The sequence below is a fragment of the Apium graveolens genome, chromosome 7 (genome assembly GCF_009905375.1).
Source record: "Apium graveolens cultivar Ventura chromosome 7, ASM990537v1, whole genome shotgun sequence".
In the NCBI taxonomy this organism is placed as follows: domain Eukaryota; kingdom Viridiplantae; phylum Streptophyta; class Magnoliopsida; order Apiales; family Apiaceae; genus Apium; species Apium graveolens.
Window position 1 is genome coordinate 16,736,516 of NC_133653.1, and position 21,587 is coordinate 16,758,102.

Sequence of the window (21,587 nt, forward strand, 5' to 3'; positions counted from 1 at the left end):
ATGGTAAACATAGGCATATATCTCATATATAAAATTAAATAAACAAGTAAATGTAAAGTGCAATAAAGTAAATGTGCTTGGTTATGGCCCCATCCTATGTGATCTTTATCAAGCTCATGATAAAGATCAAGGTCAATCTAATATGGTGATGGAAATAAATACAACTACTTATTACATAAGTCTTCTTCTTTTTTAGACTTCTTGTATGCCTCGTCTTCTTCTTTGTATCACCTCCATTGGATAGCCTTCTTGAGTCTTCAATTACATTACATGATTGAAAGTAAAACTAATCTAATGAACTTACAAGAATAACTCGAGTTACATTCGAGATTTATGATTACAAAGATTGATGACATGCAAGTCGTATTTAAAACAAAAACCAAAACCATTACAGTAAGGTCGAAAGGCCATAACCATCCACCATGCTCATACAACACATAAAAGCATGTTAAAACACATAATCTTAATATATCATATTATCCATGATCTAATCATAAAAAGAAAATATGACAAAAATCAGAAAAATCAGAATCAAATCAGAAAAATAAGAATCACTATTTACGGGCAGTAAACGACGTCAAACACTTTACAGACGAGTCGTTGGTAGCTTTAGCTATCAGTTTTGTTCAGACGCTCGTTTGCCTATGGAATAGGGTATTCGTTTGCGTAAATTGGACACCAGACCCAGATTTCAGCAAATCTGCAGCAACCAATTCAGAATCCGTATCTAATATGATTCTCAAAATTAGAACAAACATAAATCATGTATATATCAGTATATATACAGATTACATAATCATCTTATGATTATACAACTCACATGAATATCATATATTCAAAACCATACATATATAAGCATATTATATCAACATCAAATCATGGCGAATCACGTACATGCTCATATATCGAAAACAGTTAAACACATAAACGAATTGAAAAAATTTCGCAAGTAGCTCTGATACCATTGAAGGGTTTTAGCATAAAAACACAGCGAAAACGTAAACTTAAATCTTAAAAAAAAACGAAACCCTCCGCAGGATCCATGCGAAAAATAATATTTAATTTGTAGTTCAGTGTGTTTACCTTAAGAAGCTTTACATTAATGGAAAGATGGAGGTCTTTAATGGCAATCCAAAAACGATGAACGGAGATCCTTAGCAGCTACTCCTCAAATGTGAAGCACTCCACCGGTATTCACCAAGAAAATGGTGTAATGAAGGAGGAGGAGATGGAGAGAATTAGGGTTTTGTAAATCTTTTTGGTTGAGGCAAAAATAGGGTCTATAATAGTATATTTATAGGTAAAATTTTCAGCTGAAAATTTTCACATAAAATATTATTATTATTAACCCTTTATTATTCTCACTAATAATTAAAACACCTTTTAATTATTAATCCTTTTTCTAAACACTTTAGAAATAATTCTCTCACTTGATTTAATTTACAAAAATTAAATTCTTAATTAATAATATTAAGAACTTTTTCTTAATTAATTTATAATCAATTAAATCTCATTTAATCAATTATTAAATTTGCCAATTAATTATTTATTTCATAAATAAATAATTATCAGCCATTATTAATTAATTTCTCCAGCATTAAATCATTCTCTTTTATGGTGTGACCCTGTAGGTTCAATATTAAGCTGGTAGTAGAAATAAATAATAATAAAACTATTTTATCATTATTTATATAAATTCTCTAATTCATTAAATATGATTAATTAATTAATCATATTTATTCTACATCGTGAGGGATACTTCTCAGCCTATCGCGGCTATCCGGATAATACGAATTCACTGCTTAGGATACCAAGAACCTATTCAGTGAGTAGTTACCGTACAATTAATTCCTTCTACCCTGCAATGTCACGATTAAATACAAGGCATGGAACTTGTGTCAAGCCTATCTTATTTAATCACTTGCTTTCTCATTCACTATGCTTAGTTCTATTTAATGTAAATTAGAAACTCCTTTCTAATTTCATTCACTCTGGCCAGAGATTCCTCAACTAACATAAGTGGATCAGCATTGGACATTCTCTTCCTACACTGGAAGGGGTAGATCATTTATTGATCATACACTATCTTCGTGTACAAATTCCTATAACCAGTGGAGCCCTTATAATTGTCCCTTGAGACTAAAAACTAAACCAAAGCATAGTTCAGTGTACACATGATGACTATGATGACCTCAAGTCTAAGGATACTTGTACAACTATCACTATGTGAACAACTGCTGACACGTGAGTGAACTCCATCAGTTGTTCAGCTGTGTGAGTCATGTTCAGTGAACTTATTCTATAATAAGCACCTACATACAAACTATAGTGTCACCACACAAATGTCTATGAGAACAGACATCCTTCATAATGAAGCAAGCATAGTATGTACCGATCTTTGTGGATTATTAATTACCAGTTAGTAATCCTACGACCAGGAATTATTTAAGTTTAGAGTTATCATCTTTTAGGTCTCATTATTATGGTCTCATCACAATCCATAAAAAGCTTTACTCTAAACTGTGGTATATCTTATTTAAACATTTAAATAGATAGAGCCCGCAATAAAAATAAAACAAGTCTTTTATTAATATCAATGAAATCAAAACAGATTACATAAAAGTTATTCCTAAATCATCATACATGATTGGACTTAGGACACATCTCTTTCAGTATGTATGTGTGTGTGATGGAATATAATAATATTACCTCCCGAACTTTATTGAATGACCTTGCACCGGCACTATGCAATCTTTCAACTTGTTGTCGGTTGGTGGATCCAACCGATGACCGGTGCAAGTGTCCTTCGTTCATCTCCCAATACTCCGAAAGGTCCTTCCAAAAAGGAATGGAACAATAAGGCAGCTTCAAAGACAACTTGCTCACGCCCTCCTCCCTTGTTTTTCGCTCCACCCTCTTCTTAAGCTCGTTCAAAGTCCTTTTTATCGTCACTTTAATGTGATCTTCCATAATTTTTCGGGAATTTGAACGACTTTGCCCCTTAAGATGCCTATAATATTTCTAAAATTGTAAAAAAAAGAAAATGAAGATAAATGCATCATAATTGCGTACGGTTCATCCATACGGTTCGATCATATTTCTAAAATATGCCGCGTCGGTTAATCCGTATAGTTCGATCATGTGTATTTCATAATTTTTATTTTTTTTTCTAATTATTTCACTTTTTTAAAAATTGCTAATTTTCTTATAAAAACTTATTTGTGATCGTTCAAATGTGCTAATTTTTTGTGCATTAATATATTTTTACATGAAGTTAACATACGTACGGTTCGATCGTTAAATATAAATTTTAAAATTATACTTATAGTATCGAATGGTATGTTCAACTTATTCTGTCTACAGAATGCCGACATACTTACTGAAATAATTATATTCCATATGATTTTGATTATACTATTTTTCAAATAGCCTAATTTTTGGTACATTTGTTCATTTTCACCGCGTCAGTCCATCCATACGGTTCGATCATGTGTATTTTATATTTTTCATTTTTTTTCATTTTTAATTAAATTTGCTAATTTACTTATAAAAACGTAATGGTACTCGTTAAAATGTGCTATTTTTTGTGCATAAGCATATTTTGACATGAATTTAACATCCGTACGGTTCGATCATTAAATATACCTTTTAAAATTATACTTTTCAGATCAAATTCATTTTTTTTAATTTTTATTTAAATTTGTTAATTTACTTATAAAAACGTAATGGTACTCGTTCAAAAGTGCTATTTTTTTGTGCATAAGCATATTTTGACATGAAGTTAACATCCGTACGCTTCGATCGTTGAAAATAAGTATTAAAAATGTACTTTGACCAAGACTGCTAAAACCGACGGAGGTCAAATATCCAAAGTGGTCGGTTTTACACCAGAAGCCACTTTAATTCTTATAACCGACCACGGTAAAACCGACCGACCCTTTAAGGAGACGGTCGGTTTTATGTGGAAGGTGGTCGGTTTTATGCAAGGAGGCGGTCGGTTTTCTGGGAAATGTTACGGTCAAATATTATAATTTTTTGGACCTAACCGGACGTAAACGCATAAAAACTTAGCATTAAAACCAAAAATTCACAAACCAAAAAACTCTCGTTCATCATCACTCATGTATCGAGTTCCTTCCTTTCCAAGAGATTGAATTGGATATTTGAACACTTCAAAATTCTCGGAATTTTGCACATCAAACAAATCCTCGTTACGACGTACCTTATTATGAATCGTGTCAGAGGAAAAATAAAAAGAACAAATTATAAGAATCTCCTCCTCCATATATCGTTCGACAATTGACCCCTCAACCCTTGCTTTATTACCGACCTTTTGTTTTAATTTGCCCAACAAACGTTCAATCGGATACATCCAATGCCAATAAGCAGGTCCAGCTAGTCTAATTTCTTCAGCTAAATGTACAACCAAGTGTTTCATCGAATCAAACTAACTTTGAGGAAAAATCATTTCCAACAAACATAACGCTTTGATAACCGATGTTTCCATTATTTCCAAGTTAGTTTTTGTAACCACGGATGAACATAAATCTCGGAAAAAGTTAGAAATTGTCGTGATTGCATCGGCAATAGGCGCTGGTAGAAGTTCACGAATTGCGAGAGGCAATAATTTTTGAAGAAAAATATGACAATCGTGCGATTTGAATCCATAAAATGTACACTCCTCAACATTGCAACAACGTGATATATTTGAGGAATAACTATCCGGAAGTTTTAGTGAACTAATCCATTCACATAAAAGTTTACGTTGTTTTCTAGTAAGGGAATAAGGTGCTTTAGGTGATTTTCCTTTCTCATCGATCCACAAATGTGGTAACACCCCAAAATGCTTGCAATCCGCTCTTGTTTTTTTATGATCTTTTGACTTTGCCGCATTGACAATAGTAAAAAAATCTTCTTTCTTCGTTATCAAACCAATTACTTTTTTGACGGAGTGGATCATTTGATTCAAGGAATTCGGTTTGTGCCATAAAAACTACATTTTCCACAATATTTTAATTGAAACCCTTGCATGCTTCCAAGACACACTTGACATCCCATCTTTCCTTTGCTCGACCACCCACTTATCATACTTATAGCGGGATAGTCACTAATTATCTACATAATAGCCGCTCTTATTGTAAAATTTTGTTTCAAAGACTGGTCGTATGTCTTCACCCCGGTATTCCACAATATCTTCAATTCATCGATGAGAGGCCTTAGACAAACGTTAATATCTTTTCCAAATACTATTTGGACCCGGAACTATATCGGTCATGAACATATAAGGCTTTTTCATACACATCGATGGTGGAAGATTGTAGACAACTATCACCACGGGCCACAAACTATATGTTTTTTCCCGATAGGGCCAAAAAGGTTGAAACCATCGGTCGCAAGACCGAGCCTTATGTTACGAATCTCTTGAGCAAATGAAGGATACAGACGGTCAAAATTTTTCCACTCTTCTCCATCCGCGGGATGACTTATTTCTCCATCTTTCACATCTCTATTTTTGTACCATCTCATGTGATCGGATGTATCTCCCGACATATATAAGCGTTGTAATCGAGGGATCAAAGGAAAGTGTCTTAAGATTTTTTTTGCTATTTTTTTACCATCTTTCCTAGAAACATCCCGATAACGATCTTCACCACATATATCACACACAACTTTATCCTTGTCATCTCCATAAAATAACATACAATCATTCTCACATAAATCAATTTTTTCATATTCAACCCTCAAATCCTTCATAATTTTTTTCATTGCATAATAACTTTCGGGTAATGTATGTTTTTTTGGTAACACATCCGTAAGAAGTTTAAGCAAACTATCAAAAGCTTTATTATTACAATGCGAGTTACTTTTGAATTCCAATAATTGGTGGTAAAGCTTAATCTTGTGTACTTTGTATTGCCGGGATAAATAGGTGCTCCATTTTCTACAATAACCTCGTACAATTTTTTAGCACTATTACTTGGAGCTTCTTTTACATTCATAGTTCCCGTATCCGTAGTTTTATAAAATTGATAATTTTCACCGGCTAAATCATGTAACATCGCATTCAAATCTACCGGTTCTTCTACTCTCGAAGGTTCCCGAACACAATAACGGTGATGTGATGTTCGACTACGTTTTCTTCCTATTTTTTCACCGTGCGACGTCCACACGGTATAACCCTCAAGCATCCCTTTAGCGAGCAAATGAAATCTAACATCATCAATCTTTAACCAATTCAATTTTTTACAACGTTTACACGGACACTTCATTGTACCATCTTCCATTCCATTTCCGCTAGCAAATTTTAAAAAAATTTCTACACCAATTCTATATTTCGGGGTTAATGAAATTTTATCGCTTTGCAATTGATTACCAATCCAACTTCGATCAATGTTTCCATCTACAATAATATTTTTTAAAATAAAAAAAACATATTTAACAAATAATTTATCATTAATCTCATATTTATTCATGTATTTCATAAAACACACAAACACACACACACTATAATTACAATAAATGAAACTAACTTACAAATTATCTACTACCAAACTTCAATACTCACAACAAACATTATATAAAACAATAAAAACATTAAATACATACAACAACATTTAATACACACACCGCCAACATAAACACACACACACATTATTACAAAATATGGAAATAACTTACAATTTTCTCAAACTCCTCCACTTCAATCCTCTGTTTTTTAATTTTTTGGCCAAAATCAATAAATGAGGGATATAACAAAAAAATTAAAAATAAAACAGGTTAAAACCGATCTTTAGCGGTCTGTTTTAGTCAGAAGAATAAAACGACACCGTTTTCTCTATAACGGGTACTTTTTTTGTACTTTAAATTAATTTTTTATTATTCTACAAAACCGACCACCATATATGGTCAGTTTTAACCTGCAGAATTTGTGGATATAACCGACCACATGTGGGTGGTCGGTTTTAAAAGTGACACATCAGCAAAACGATGTTGTTTTTTTCAATAAAACCGACCACCAGTGGATGGTCGGTTTTATGTGTGCCACGTCATCAATACGGTATCGTTTAGTTGGCATATAATCACGTCGGTCGGTTTTAAGGTGACCAAATTGACGTCGGTCGGTCATGTCCGGTCGGTTTTACCCTGTTTTCTTGTAGTGTATATGGACAATGGACATATATTAAAACTTTGATGTTAAAAATTTAAATTTATTAAAGATCAAGAATGAATATTTGTGGAGAACCAACATGAAATTATGATAAAAGTTGATATAATAAATATTAACCTAAAATTCGTGCCATGTACGGGTGTTTTAAATAATTGTTATTTTATTTTTGTTATTTTAATATTTTATTAAATATATTTGTTAAAAACTAAGAATGTCTAAATAAGTGTATTATTTATAATATTAAATTTTAAAATATATAAGTTCATAAACTGACCCATTAATAGGTTCATAAAATTTAGTAGGCAACCCAGTTACATACATTTAGTTACGTACATCTGGTTTTTCGTTCCCACAGTGTTTTAAAATTATAGTAATATAAGTGTCATCATAAAATTTCTAATTTTTACTCAGAAAACCCAAGCCAAATAGTATGATATTTGTGTTATGATTATAATATAAATATCATAATTATTATACGATTTTAAATTTTTTATTATTTCATTAAAATATACTATTGAGTCATATAAGAAATAGAATTACTGAGTTCAAATTAATAAAAGAATTGCAATTGAAAAACGGGCAAAATAATATATATAATATTATAAGTCATATAAAAGTAAAAGAAGAATAAAAATTATACATTAAAGTTATAATGAAATTCAAAATGGAGTTAAACCAAGAATCAATAGAAACCAAAGGAAAGGTTAAAGCAAAGGGTGAAAAAAATAAAACCAAATTTAATAGAATCATAAAATATTTAGAAGTACAAGGAAATAAAAATAAAACTAAATTTAATAAAATCATAAGACATGTATAAATAAAAGATAACAAAAATAAAACTGAACATAATGGAGTCATATGACATGTAGAGGAATAAAGGTGTAAACAAAAGTTGTAGTAAAATTAAAAAGACATATAAAAGTTGAATTACAAGATATATAAGTAAATCGGTGAAACCAAAATTAATATAAGATATATAAGTAAATTGATGAAACCAAAATTATATTTGTGTACCACTTATTTTTTTTTCGTAAAGAATATAATTACTATTAAGTTTTATTATTCGAAATTTATCACTAATTTTGATTTTTTTTAATAGATTATGATGACTATTATTCTTAAAAAATTATGGTGATTAGGAATTATAAATTTTATAAAAAAATGAGTAATTACACTAAATTAAATTTTATCTCCTTCTGTTGAGAACTATAATCTTATCCACTATTAAAAAAATAAAATATCAACAAATAAACCTGAACTTAGTTAAAAAGAAACAAACATGAATTTTATAATCCTTACATTACCGTAATCTCATTATAACTGCTATGAATGAGCTATCCTATACTTCATAGCATCAAACAAAATTAAAAAGTTAAGTCATCCAACCCAGGGGCGTCATAAAACAAGGGGCGTCATAGAACCATGGGCGTAGGCATTCTGCTAGTTGTACAGGAATCTTCTTCAGTTCTGGACACTTCCGTGTTTGAAATTGTTTGAGAGAAGGGAAAGCTCCGTCCCCAACTTCCAATTCTTCTAATTCTTTCAATTCTTCCAATATTAAAATTTGAAGACTTGGAAACCCATTCTCACTGCATACCATTTTGTTTCCCATGTACACATAAGGACCCAACTCAAGAGCGGTGAGATTCAACAAACTTCCCAGAGTGGGCATTGGATCTTCTCTCAACTCACTGCCGATTAGACTTAAATCCGTTATTGAATCGGGCAGATGACGTAGTTCCGATGGATCCTTTAGAGTGTTCAATAAGGACACGCTCTTGAGACGATTGCAAGATGAGAGTGGTTTGAGTGTTGGAATATATTCAAACCATAGGGCTAATGTTTGGAGAGTTTTTAAATTGGCTACGGACTCCAGCGTGTAATTGTATCCTTCTTCTATTTGTCCTTCTTCATATATACAGAGTGTATGGAGGTTGGTGAGATTAACAGTATCAATCTTCATCCATTCTTTACACTCTATACGATCAAGAGTCTGCAACTTTGTTTGGTGGGTACCTATATTCAGACTCCCTCTAATTCGAATGTGTAGATGCCTCAACTCATGCAGCTCACAGATCTCTTTCGGAACTGTGTAGTCTGTAGTCCTCCGACCGTGCAAGGTTTGTAGCTTTTTAAGCTTGCCTATACTTGCTGGAATTTCTATAGGATCAACAGAATATATCTCAGGACCCATTAAGCCCAAGTATTTTAAGTGAACTAAATCTCCTATTTCTTCTGGTATCCTCTCTAAGTGTACCCTATCCATATCTAGGATTTTAAGATTTTTGAATTTCGAACACACCAACTTCATTTCTTTTAATTCAAGTTTAGCACCAAAATACCTTACTAGTGTCAATGAACGCAGACGTAAAGCATCAAATCTATGCTCAACTAGTTTCAAGTACTCACCTATTTCATTGTAAATGGCATGACGAGGTTGTCCTTCCAACAAATAAATGAGTTCTGGATGGTGTTTACCTGAGTCCAAAACGACCAACAACTTGTGCTCCTTTGCCTTTTTTATGGCAAGATCACGGACAAGATCATGGACCCGGCAACTCTCAACTTGTCCGCTCCATCGCAATTTATTAACCTGAAGCAAATTACGGTTAATCAGCTCATTCAAACAGTTTTCAGCCATGTCCTCCATGATTACTCCTTCACCTTCTTCGGCTTCTGATATGAATTCCTCTGCAATCCATAGACGCTTCAACTCGTCTGGATCAATCACATGGTCTTCCGGGTACCTTGCAAGGTAGAGAAAACAGTCTTTCATTTGGGGAGACAAGTCATTATAACTCAAACTCAGTATTTCTTCAATCTGGAAAGAACCACCATCCTTCAAGTGTCTCCATATATGCTCCTTCACCTTTGACCAATAATCATAGCTCATATAGTGTAATAACAGGCCGCTCAGTACCACAATTGCAAGTGGCAAACCTCGACATTTACCAACCATCTCCTTTCCTAATTTCTCCATATTTTGGGTTGTTGGTTTTGCTCTCTTACAGAACAATTCCCAGCTCTCATCTTCCGTTAGAAAACGGAGTTGATGGACAAAACATTTGTCATCTGCCATCTCAGCAACTTTTTTGTTGCGGGTGGTTATGATGATTCTACTACCGTTTTTCTGGTTTGGAAAAGCAATCTTAATCTGGTCCCAAACCTTTATGTCCCATATATCATCAATCAAAACCAAATATCGGCCTCGACTTTGAAGTAACTCTGGCAGGTGCTGCAGCAAATGGTACTCGTCCATGGTTGACAACTTTTGTTCGTACTCAGCTCCCATAAAAGACGTCACTATTCTCTTCAAAACATCTTTTATGTTATATTCGTTGGACACACAAACCTTAGCACGAGTATCAAAATTTCTCAACTCGCTAGAGTTGTACAACTTTGTGGCAAGTGAAGTCTTGCCCAAGCCCCCCATTCCGTGAATTGAAATGACTTTGAGGGAGAGGTCCTCGCTGTTAAGCTCCCCCATCAAAGTCTTAAAATCATCCTCGAAACCAACCACTTCCACCTGGTTATTAATGGCGGTTATTCTCAACAATGTTCTCTCTTTCTGCTGCTTGTTTGGAGTGGCTAAGATGTTGTCAATACGGTAGTCATTTCGCCTATTCTTGATCAATTCAATCCTTTTCTTTAGTGAATCTATCTCCTTGCCGATATCATAAAGTGTAGCTTCTTCTTTGATCAAGCAAAAACAGGCCCGAACACGATCCAAGATACCTTGTTTCGGAGCTGCATATTCTTCTTGGTGAGCACTGAAATCGCTCAGGATTTTTATCGCATCATTGGCGACATCTCTAACGTCCTCCACCCAGTTGCGGATTTGCTCCTCTTCCAGTCTTGATTCTGCAGATCTTACGGAAGATTGGAGGTAGCGCAATTCATCTTTGAGCCACCTTAAATCATCTTTCACTTCTAGTAGAATGTTAACTTCTTGTGCAATAAATGCACCAAGCTTTTCAATTGCAAGAGATACGATTGCATCAACCATTCTTCTTTATTAGGCTTTATGATCTGAAGGTAATCGAATTAACTACAACAAGAACAATACTAATTTATGATTTGTAAGCTTTAATTCATTGGTTTGCCTATGAGATCCTTTCACATCCTGAGTGGTGTCATTTTGTGGATAATAATTAATAAAAGCATGTGAATGGTGTCCCTACAAAGAGGCTTTAGCAACTTGTCACTTCTCTTTAGCTAAAGATGCCCTCAACACTGAAAGAGTGTGGTGTTTTGTGTGGTCGATCAATTTATACTTTGTCGGTTGAAACCTTTTTTTACTGCCGGGACTCTCCAACCATCCATTGCAGATCTCAGCTTAGTATGTGAAATTATGCAATTACGAGTAACCTCATTTTAAGCTTTGCTAAAATTGCTTCTTAGGAAGAAGTCCGAGTAAAATAATATGAGCATGATTAGAAATGCAAAAAAGTAAATAACTGAAGAGCAATGTCTAACATATTGTTGTTGAATTTAGGTACACGTGAAAGCGATCGTTATCGAATATTAAGTCCATAAAAAGAAGAGAAATCTCAGAGGGACCATAAAAGATATAGAATGTAATTATAATTATTGAAGTCGCCGGAGACTTGTCACAAGTCTTTGTAGCAATATAAAACAGAGCACTGTCCTTTCAATTATTGCAGTTTCTACACCAGATGATAAAAGTCTTTGCAGCAATCTAGAAGAAGAGGGACCATGACAGCAGAGTAACTGGACTGATGATTCTCAAGTGCATAGTAAGTCTCCAGGGAAATCTACCCTATTGAGTTATTAGTCAAGCAGATGAAAGGGATGAAATTCAGGTACTTGACAGTAGCGTTTGTTGAAATTAAGGATCCAGAGCCCAACTTCTTCGGGGGCACCATTTACTTAAGTGATTATGTCACTAGTCACCGGTCCAAATTTAAAAAAATGTCATCTTCACTAGACTTTTCGAATTTGATATTTGAGTGCTAAAAGTTAGTATTTTAACCATTTAATCTTCATTTTAGATCATATAACATATTTATACTATAAATAAAACTAAATATAAATAGGACACTTCACCTCTTTTAGTGAGGGCACATTATAAAATATACATATTTATACCTTAAAATTTAAATAAAAAATCGCTAATTTTTAGTTCCGTGAGGGCACGTGTCCGCCCCTACATGAATCTACCCTTGATTTTCAAGCTTGATAAATGATTTTTTTTTCCATTTCCGAGCATATAAACATTCTGCATATTGGAGGCCTAGATACTGCATTTTCCTGATAACCTTCTGTGAGATGAGCTCTTGTCTTAAATTTTTAGCTAAAATAAATTACATAATACTGCATATTGCTGTAACCAAGAAAGATATATCTAACATATTAGAAATGTAAAAAATGAATAAACTTAAGGGCAATGTCTAACATATTATTAACTAGTTCTATTTAAGTTGTAAGGAGGACCTGTAATGTGCTATTAGTTTTGTTATGAAAAAACAGAACATGTATTTAGCTTTATAAACATAAATGTATAATAACACAACTATAATCCATAACATTGGATGAACTTGGACGAATACTCAGAGTTGCCCTGGCTCATACTTTTCGTATTTTAACCGAGTCCTTTAACATTGAAAACGAGTACTCCGAAAATTGACCAATTACTTAAATTTTTAGAAATGAAAATGAATATAACCAATTTTCGAATTTTATTTTAAACCTACATATTTCTTGATTTTAGTAACTAAAAGTAAAGGTATGACACGGCAAAGGTGAATGATAATAGTCTAAATTTCTTGCAAAGGTTGAAAGTTTTGGCTCAAAGAAGATTGTAAGTTTCTGCTAGGAGACTTCCAATCATCCATTGCAGATCTCACCTTAGTATGTGAAATAATGCAATTACAGGTAATTCTCATTTGAACCTTTGCTAATATTGCTCCCTATGAAGTCCGACTAAAAATCTTAGGAGCACGATTAGAAATGCAAAATGCTTAAAAAACCGGAGAGCAATGTTTAACATATTGCTGTCAAATTTAGTTTGTACCTGAAAGTGATCGTAATCGAATACTAAGTGCATACAAGAAAGTTCTGCAATTGATTAAGGATACCAGGAATGCAACTAATCCATATTTTAACGAATTACATTCTTTCATCTTGGAGCTCAAAACCGGGCTGACAGTGGATAGCTCAGTTGGAGGAAATGAAGAGACTAAGAAGAGGAGTCAAGCTGTGTTATCCAAGTTGCAGGGACAAAACACTTGTAATGTGGTCTGTGAATCTCTTGGTTTAGAGCTCAGTTTTGTCAAATATTGCAAGGGAATAAAATAAAGAGCCTAGTGTAGTAGTGTGCATTGTAGTAGTGTGCAAGACCAGATACTTAAAAATTAATCCTATAGTTTATAGTATCAAACAAAATTAATCTCAATTATGACCCTATTCTAAATATAAATTTTTTTGAAAAAAATTGAAAATTGCAAAGAATTTAAAAAGTGAATTCATGACCAGGCGCGTACGCGTTCTGCTAGTTGTACAGGAATGTTCTTCAGTTTTACAATTTAACACAAGTTACTGTATCAAGAAGGCGAACAACGACCAACATATTCCACAACCCTAATTCTTAAATTTACAAGCCTTTTTTTTTCTGGGCCTAATATCCTGAAAATCAGAGATCTTGAAGTATACGGCAGACCAAATTACCCAATTGTACAACTTAAAAAGAATTGCGGCAGAAACGCCACGATATTTATAGCAACTCCTGGCCACTGAGTAAGCCAAAAATTGGCCTATCTTAGATTATATGTTATGATACTAAACATAGGCACAATGGTAAGTAGTAAATGCCAATAGAGAAAACTTCCACTTAACAACCACCCCAATCTGAACTTGATTCATGAACTGAACTTAAGAAGAAAGTGTTCGTCAGCACTTGACTTCCCAACAAGCACATCTGTCAGAGAAAATGAATTAATTTGAGATTTGTATAAGTCCAATTGAGAAAGACAAAACTCATATACCTCAATTAATTTGTGTCCCCGGGGTTGATTTTGAAAGGGCAAACCAGAGGTTCTGAATAAGTACCAAAATCTGTTATTGTCCTCTCCATATCTCTTATTTCTGTTTTCCTGAGCAGTAATCTGCTCATAATGCGATAATAAAACCTGTACTTGTTCAAGGTCTTGATTTCTATTAGCCCCAACATAGAGCAAATTCTTTATTCACAAACTTTGATTTCATTGCAGTAGTTTTCCCTCGGCATTAAAAATAAATTTAATTAAAATATCGCCCACTTATCCTCTACTCTAAAACATCGCCACAACAGTTTCTGCAGCTGGTCATTAATAGCTTCATTTGGGTCTCTTTGTCATAATACACCAATCCAGGCACAAAATTCATACACTATATACCTCCTCATGTCATCCTTGGCCTTCTTAGGTATCTTCATTAGCCACTCTACCACATTCACCTTGGACTTTCTCACCTCTTCTTGATCTATAAACATTGAATACTTTCCGTGATCCTCAGGCAAATGCCATGAATATTGATAGTAAGCTGTGAAGGGATCAAAAAACACAGGAATGCAGCCTGATATTAGAGAATCAAATACAGATTTTCCAGATGGACTGTCACCATGAGGTTGTAAACAGATTCAGATTCCAAGAATAGTTTGATGATGGATTCAGGCTGATCACAACCTTCTGAACTACAATTCTGAAACTTGCATGTTCCAGTACTTGCTAAAGTGCATTGGTTGATCAGCACTGATCTTATACTGTCTGGAGAATCTAGTCTTGCACCTCCTGCAAAGCTAACGAGGTTGTATCGGCTTGATTGGATGATCTTGAATTGCCATGAGATGATATCTTCATCGGAGTGAGGATGGAAGTAGGTAGGATGTGGGATTCCAATGTCATTAACATGCCAAGGTTGCCTTTCAATCAGTAGCTTTATTGGGTTTTGCATTTCTTCAAGATTCAAAAATGTACTTCCCCATGGAGAATCATCCCTTCTCCGAAAATCCCATGAAACTTTACCCAAAACAAAGACATGATCTTTGCCTGAGTTTAAAGTCCATGGTTTCTGCAGTTTAAGCCATTCTACCAGTTCCAACGCCAAAGTGTCCTTAACATCAGGATAGGCATTCTTGAAATGCCATCTCAAGATGTCTAAGACACCATAGAATGGAACATAGAATAGCTTGGCTTCATTTTCATTATAAACTCTACAAGGATGCTTCATAACCCTGGAATGAAAAATTGTACCAGGCTTTTAGATTCAAACTCTAAAAGCATGTTGTTATTGTTATCAACAATGTTTCTAACAATAAGATTTTTCTTTTCTTGAACACTAAAACCAGGAATATCTCGTGTGACAAGAGCCTTATCGTCCTTGATGTCAACAATAGGACTACTCTCTCGTATGCTCACTTTGAGTTTATGATTATCAAAATTGTTCTCTTGAACAAGATAAATAGCAATCTCTTGCGTAACAAGAGTTGTGCTGTTCTTGATATCAACACTAAGAATGCTTTCTCGGATGCTAACTTCAAGTTTATGATAATTAACAGAATTAGCATTAATGAGTGGAAGAGGGATATCAAAATTAGGTTGTGCACCAGCAGAAAGGCAATAGATATTGTTGAGCTTTCTCGACGATACACATACGTGAACAATGTGACCAGAGATAATGGTGGTGGTAGAAGACCAGAGGATGACAAGAACCAAAAGAAGAAGTGTCAATGAAACTCGAGAGAGTAACTTGGAAAGGATGAATTGAAAGAAACCAAGCTCTTTTGCAGCTCTTTTCGAAGATTTAGATCTTTTCTTAGACAGTGAAAGGGCCATTTTGTTGGCTAAACAAAACTCAGTTTCCCTCAAGCTAATTTGCTCTGTTTTTAGGGAAGATCTTCAACACAAGAAGAGTGTCTTCAACATGAAGGCAACTCTTAGGAGGACTAAAATTGTCCCAAAAGTAAGCTGCATGTTGACATGTTAATTGCATAGACACTTGTTTAATATGCATAATTAAGGATATAGACCATAAGCTTGCATGGCTAATTATAATATTATAATGAACATACAATGTAGGATTAACTTGTTGACCTTTCCATTAGAGAATGAGTGATTAATGTACAGCTTATATATAATCATAATTTGATATTATGTAGGTGATTGTGATTCTGACGGAATAAAAATTTTAATACATGCAACATGTCTGAAACAAGAATCAGCAGATATCAACCATTACAAGAAAGCTAGGAAGCAAGGACAGGGTGTAGGAGTGTGAGTGCGTAGTCAGGGGATACGGGAATTTGACAAATATAAAAATATGGAGATACCGGTGCAAGGGATACGGGAAAAAAACAAAAAAATTATATATATTTTAAATGTTAGACATAATAAAACTTAATAAAAAAACCAAAAATTGCATGAAAAATTAATCAAATACATCCTTTTTTAATCTAAAACACAAAAATATAAGTAAAATATTTTAGTTTATGCAAAAATGAATACGATAATCAATACTTTTGTAATAACTAATAGACATGAATACTTAATTTTGTAAGTGTAGTTTTCTAAATAGAGTTTAACTGCAATTTATAAAGATAAAATTTTATATTAGTATAATGGAAGAATCCTACACGGGAAATCGGAGCGACTAAGTGTCCATGCTTCTTAGTAAGAAAGTCAAAGATAATAGTAACATGAATTAAAATGCTTTGACAGTATGATATTTAGTTCAACAGTGTGCTATTAACAAACAACGAAACAGAGCTAGCCCATGTCAAAGCCTCTTTAACATCTTCGAGAGCGCCACTTGCATTACTGTTAGGCCTCAATATTCTGAACTTACGAGGTAAGCTTATTAATAAACTTTATTAATAAACGAAACATCTTAAATATCTTGTTTTCACTTATTTTTTGGTACCACTACCTTTTGGTTTCACTTTTTATTCATGTTATAACTCTAAGTGTATTATTTTATCATTTTTTATTCCTATATGACTTATAATTCTATATATATTATTTTTACCGGTTTTTCTTTATTAATAAAATTTTTAAGTGATACTTTGTTTTCACTTATTTTTTGGTTCTATCACATTTTCTTTTCAGTTTTTATGATTCATGTTATAACTCTAAGTGTATTATTTTTATCTTTTTTGATTCCTATATGATTTATAATTCTATATGTATTATTTGTACCCATTTTTATTTATTAATAAACGAAACTTATTTTTAAGTTGTACTTTGGTTTCACTTATTTTTTAATTCCACCACCTTTTGCTTTCACCTTTTATGATTCATGTTATAACTCTAAATCTATTATTTTTATCCTTTTTTATTTCTATATGACTTATAATGGGGTGAGTTCTATGGAGTCCACCCTTTTATCGGAGTCCTCGGAGTCCATCTACGTTCTGCAAATAAAATATATTGTAAAACGTGTTATTTTGCAAAACATGTTACACAAATAGCATAACTTCAACAAAATCATGCAAATCTCATATATTTACGGTACAATATGTATGTTCTGCAATATGTTCTACAACATGAACATTTATGTTCTGCAAACTAAACATGTTTTGTAGAATATATATTTTTGCAATGTTCTGCTTGTAAAATGTATGCAATCTACAAGATTTTTGATAGAATAGTGATGTTTGTCGAAAAATAATATGTTTTGCAATATTTTAAGCTATATTTTACTTGCAGAACATATATGGACTCCGAGGACTCCAATTAAAGGTGGACTCCATAGAACTTTACTCTATAATTCTATATGTATTATTTTTACTCATTTTTTAAATTTTAGAAGCCATGCCTTTTACTATTTTTATAGGTTTGAATCGTATTTTTAATTATATTTTAAAATAAATAAGTTCATAAATTTTAATTGAGTTTTTTTGCTAGTCTATATTAGTTGGATGATTTTTTGTTAGTTAGTCATTGGTTGGATTCTGTTGGATTATTTTATGGGGATTTGACATGTACCCGTCAATTTTTTTTAACATTAGTCAAGACAAGTGTTACTTTGTATTTAACCATCTTCTACCTTGAGTTTACACAACAGGCAAGAAGAATCAAACCATTACATATTTGAGTTACCAACAAGTTTTTTTTCATCTCAAAAAGTTGTCTATTATTTGAGAGATGAAGAAATTAAACTGATGAGTTGTTAACCTTTTGGGAAGATAAAATTAAAAATAGGAGGGAGAATGAATTTTTTTTTCAAATCATTGCATAGTTGTTTAATATTTAATCATAATCATAAATGCTTGTCTAAATTACACAACATAAACACCAAAATCATTGTCTTAAGCCAACGGTTTTAGGGTGTTGTCCTAGCAATCTAAGACAACAGACGAACTATTTGTTGTATGATTCCATAGGAGGATACAACAAAGACAACAGTTTTTCAACTGATAGGTTACTCTTGTTGTTTGTTCACAAGCTCACACAACAATATTTTTTTAGGACAAGAGTATTTTTTTAACCATTTAAGTGATTAAATATATGTTGTAGTGATGGTGCCTAGCTTCCTCCTAGCTAGTGTTAATTATATATTGCTCTTTTAAAAGCATTATAAACCCTAGATTATGTAATCTTAAAGAAGATAGTGAAGAACTTAAATTGGATTATGACAAGATTGATATTTGTGAAAATGATTGTCTATTATTATAGATTAGACTAGTTAAATTTGATAAAAACAAATTAGCATTCTTGTTAATATAGAAATAATTATTGTGGAATAAAAATATTTACCTTCATATGTAATATATCTTATACATTATTATAGTATGATATTAACATTCAAACACTAAACCTTTTTTATTGGTCTGCAATAACCACACTGTGTCTCGGATTTGTACTGCTTTATATCTTAGAGTATGATTACAAGTATTTAGGAGTTGTAATTGACTATTTGATTAATTGAAAATTGTTAAAATGCAATATTTGATAGATGTTTATATTTTTTAATTGTTAATTCACTTTTTAGGCCTAGTCCCCCAATTTCCCTAAACATAACTCTACCTACTAGGAAGCATGAGTCCATGTTAAGGGTACCTTTGCAGTGTATTAGGATACAAAATTGGGGTGTGGGGATTTATCGTGATAATTAGGAGTGAATCATTTGTATCATATCATTTCCTCCCACTCCCATGCGCAGATTTGATTATGTGGATGGGGGAGTGAAGGAGAATTAATGGCTTAAGAATTTTTTTTTGTGCTTTTTACCTAGGGTTCGGTTTGGGAAATAACCAATCTGGTTAAAGACTACCAAAATAAATTGAGTAAAAATTTGGCTGCTTTTTAACCCGAGTACGTAGTTGAGTACACAACAATCAATCTGAATTATGAGTACAAAATGACTTGGAAAGACATGGGTAAGACTACTTTTACCACCAATTCACTTATTACTCACCTAACAATCAACAATTCTTCTACTAGTTAAGTACTCAGTATTCTGTATTATGACTAGATTGACACCAAGTACCACTTTGTTAGAAAATCCAAATCTATAGAACAAATCTTTTAATATAGGAGCTTTATTTAATCTTAGTGGAACAAGCATGATTCGAGTTTGACCAAAAAATTTCAAAAATAATTATTAGAAAAGCTCCATAACTCTACAAGGTGAATGCCTTAAAGCATGTTTCAATTTATGTGAGTGTTTGGGGTTCAAAATGACCCGAGATACATTTATAAATCACTAAGAATTTTTTTAATCTCGGATATAAGTATTTAATATGCGTAGTAGGTGGGGTTCTTATTATCTCATTGAAATTTTCTTCTACTTTATTTGATGTTCTTGACTTGCATTTCTTCATTGCCTCAGTTGTTCCTTACTATTGTCCGAATTTCCAAGTAATCATGTCCACCAATGCCTATGCTTCATCTCTGAAGAAATTTGTTGGACCTTTTCAAACAAAGTGTCCGAGGTCAAATGATAGGTCAAGATCAGTAATGTTCCAAGAAGATAAAGTCGAGTTTGCTGCTCCTCAAAATGCTATGGATGCGGTCAATAACATTATTGAGGCCTTTGAGGATGTTCCGGAGCTCGGTGAGAAGCATCATTCAAAGAGAAAAAGGATAATTGGAACAAAGCATCCTAAAATAATGGAGTCAAATATTGAAAAAGGTTCTGGTGATAAGGGAAAAGGTCCAAAGAAGAGCTTAGTCCGGGTTGGAAACCATTCTGTTAAACAACTAACGACTATTATGTCTGAGATTCCTACTGATGAGGATTGGACTAGGATGGAAGAATCTGGGTTGAATTCTGTCTCGCAGCGAGTTGCTGAGCATTGGGGCCATGTGAGTTTTAACTTCGTTATTTTTTTGTCGCTTTATATGATTTTTTTCCTAATACATACTACTTTCAGCTTGGATCTTATATGTCAGGGGCTATTTCAATAAGTTTTGAGGATCTCAAGCGGGCTAATGCTGAGATAAAGGAGAAAGAGGATCGTGTTAATGAGTTGGTTTCTGAGTTAGGAGAGCTAAAGACTCAATATGCTACGAAGGAGTCTAGTATGCAAATAAAGCTAAAAGAAGAGGGGGACCGAGCACACAAGGCGGAGAAGGAGTCCACAGATCTACGTTCCGAGCTCTTTGACTTGAAGAAGAAGCTTTCTAAGGAGAAACATAAAGAAGCCATTACTGCTGAATTCAAGAAATCATCTGAGTATGGTCAAACTATTGCTGATGTTGGCTCTTTGGATATCCTTCGTTCTTGGATAGCTGAAAAAGATATTAAGACCAATCCAAATGCCAACTGGCACAGTTTTGTGAAAGAGTTCCTAGCTGCCAAAACTGCAATTGAGCAAGGAATGGGAGAACCTATCCCATTCGATGGTCCGAGTCCCAGCTTCCTTCCAGCTCTAACAAAATTCATGTAATTTATTATTTATTATTATTCTTGCTTTGAGGTCATTCCCTTGTAATTCTGAAACTATTTACCTTCTGGTATGAAACTATTTACGTTTTACTTTACTGTAATCTGAGTTGTCCTCTTGTCTTCAACTCGGAACCGAAACTTCACCTCGATCGACTAAGACAAAAAAGGGCCCACCCATCCTGCTTGTGTTAATTATATGTTGCTCTCTTAAAAATCACCTTTTTGTTATTTGCCTATTTATTTTCTTTTAATTGTTTGCCTTCAAAAAATTCTCTAAGTGGTATTTGTTTTATTATTTTCCATGTCCGGGTAGGCATCAAGGTCCGACCTAGTTTGTAATTTTCTTTATAAAAGGCGGTGTTTTTAGCTTTGAAGTTGTGCCTAGTCCGACTAGGTAATTAACGTAGGACTAGTTATAACCTAGAAAAAATATTAAGACCAATCTCAATGAATATTGATCTCAATTCCAATACTGAACTCTATGCATATCCACCGGTGTACCATAATTGGGATGCACGTTGTTGACGACGTGGTT

General features: G+C 33.3%; 1 protein-coding gene and 1 pseudogene across 2 annotated transcripts; both read right to left on the reverse strand.

Moving 5' to 3' along the window:
* Nucleotides 1-8,431: 8,431 nt before the first annotated feature.
* On the reverse strand, nt 8,432-11,672 carry LOC141671284 (disease resistance protein RPP13-like). Of its 2 annotated transcripts, XM_074477479.1 has the most exons (2): nt 9,574-11,672; nt 8,432-9,510 (listed from the first exon to the last, which is right to left on the reverse strand). In XM_074477479.1, the coding sequence occupies exons 1-2, from the start codon at nt 11,172-11,174 to the stop codon at nt 8,541-8,543; spliced, it is 2,571 nt and encodes an 856-aa protein (XP_074333580.1). In that variant the 5' UTR covers nt 11,175-11,672; the 3' UTR covers nt 8,432-8,540. The 2 variants fall into 2 exon arrangements, with proteins under 2 accessions (XP_074333580.1, XP_074333579.1); XM_074477478.1 differs by having other exon boundaries at nt 8,432-11,671.
* A 2,847-nt stretch (nt 11,673-14,519) lies between these two features.
* On the reverse strand, nt 14,520-15,999 carry LOC141673324 (xyloglucan-specific galacturonosyltransferase 1-like; annotated as a pseudogene).
* Between the last annotated feature and the right edge of the window lie 5,588 nt (nt 16,000-21,587).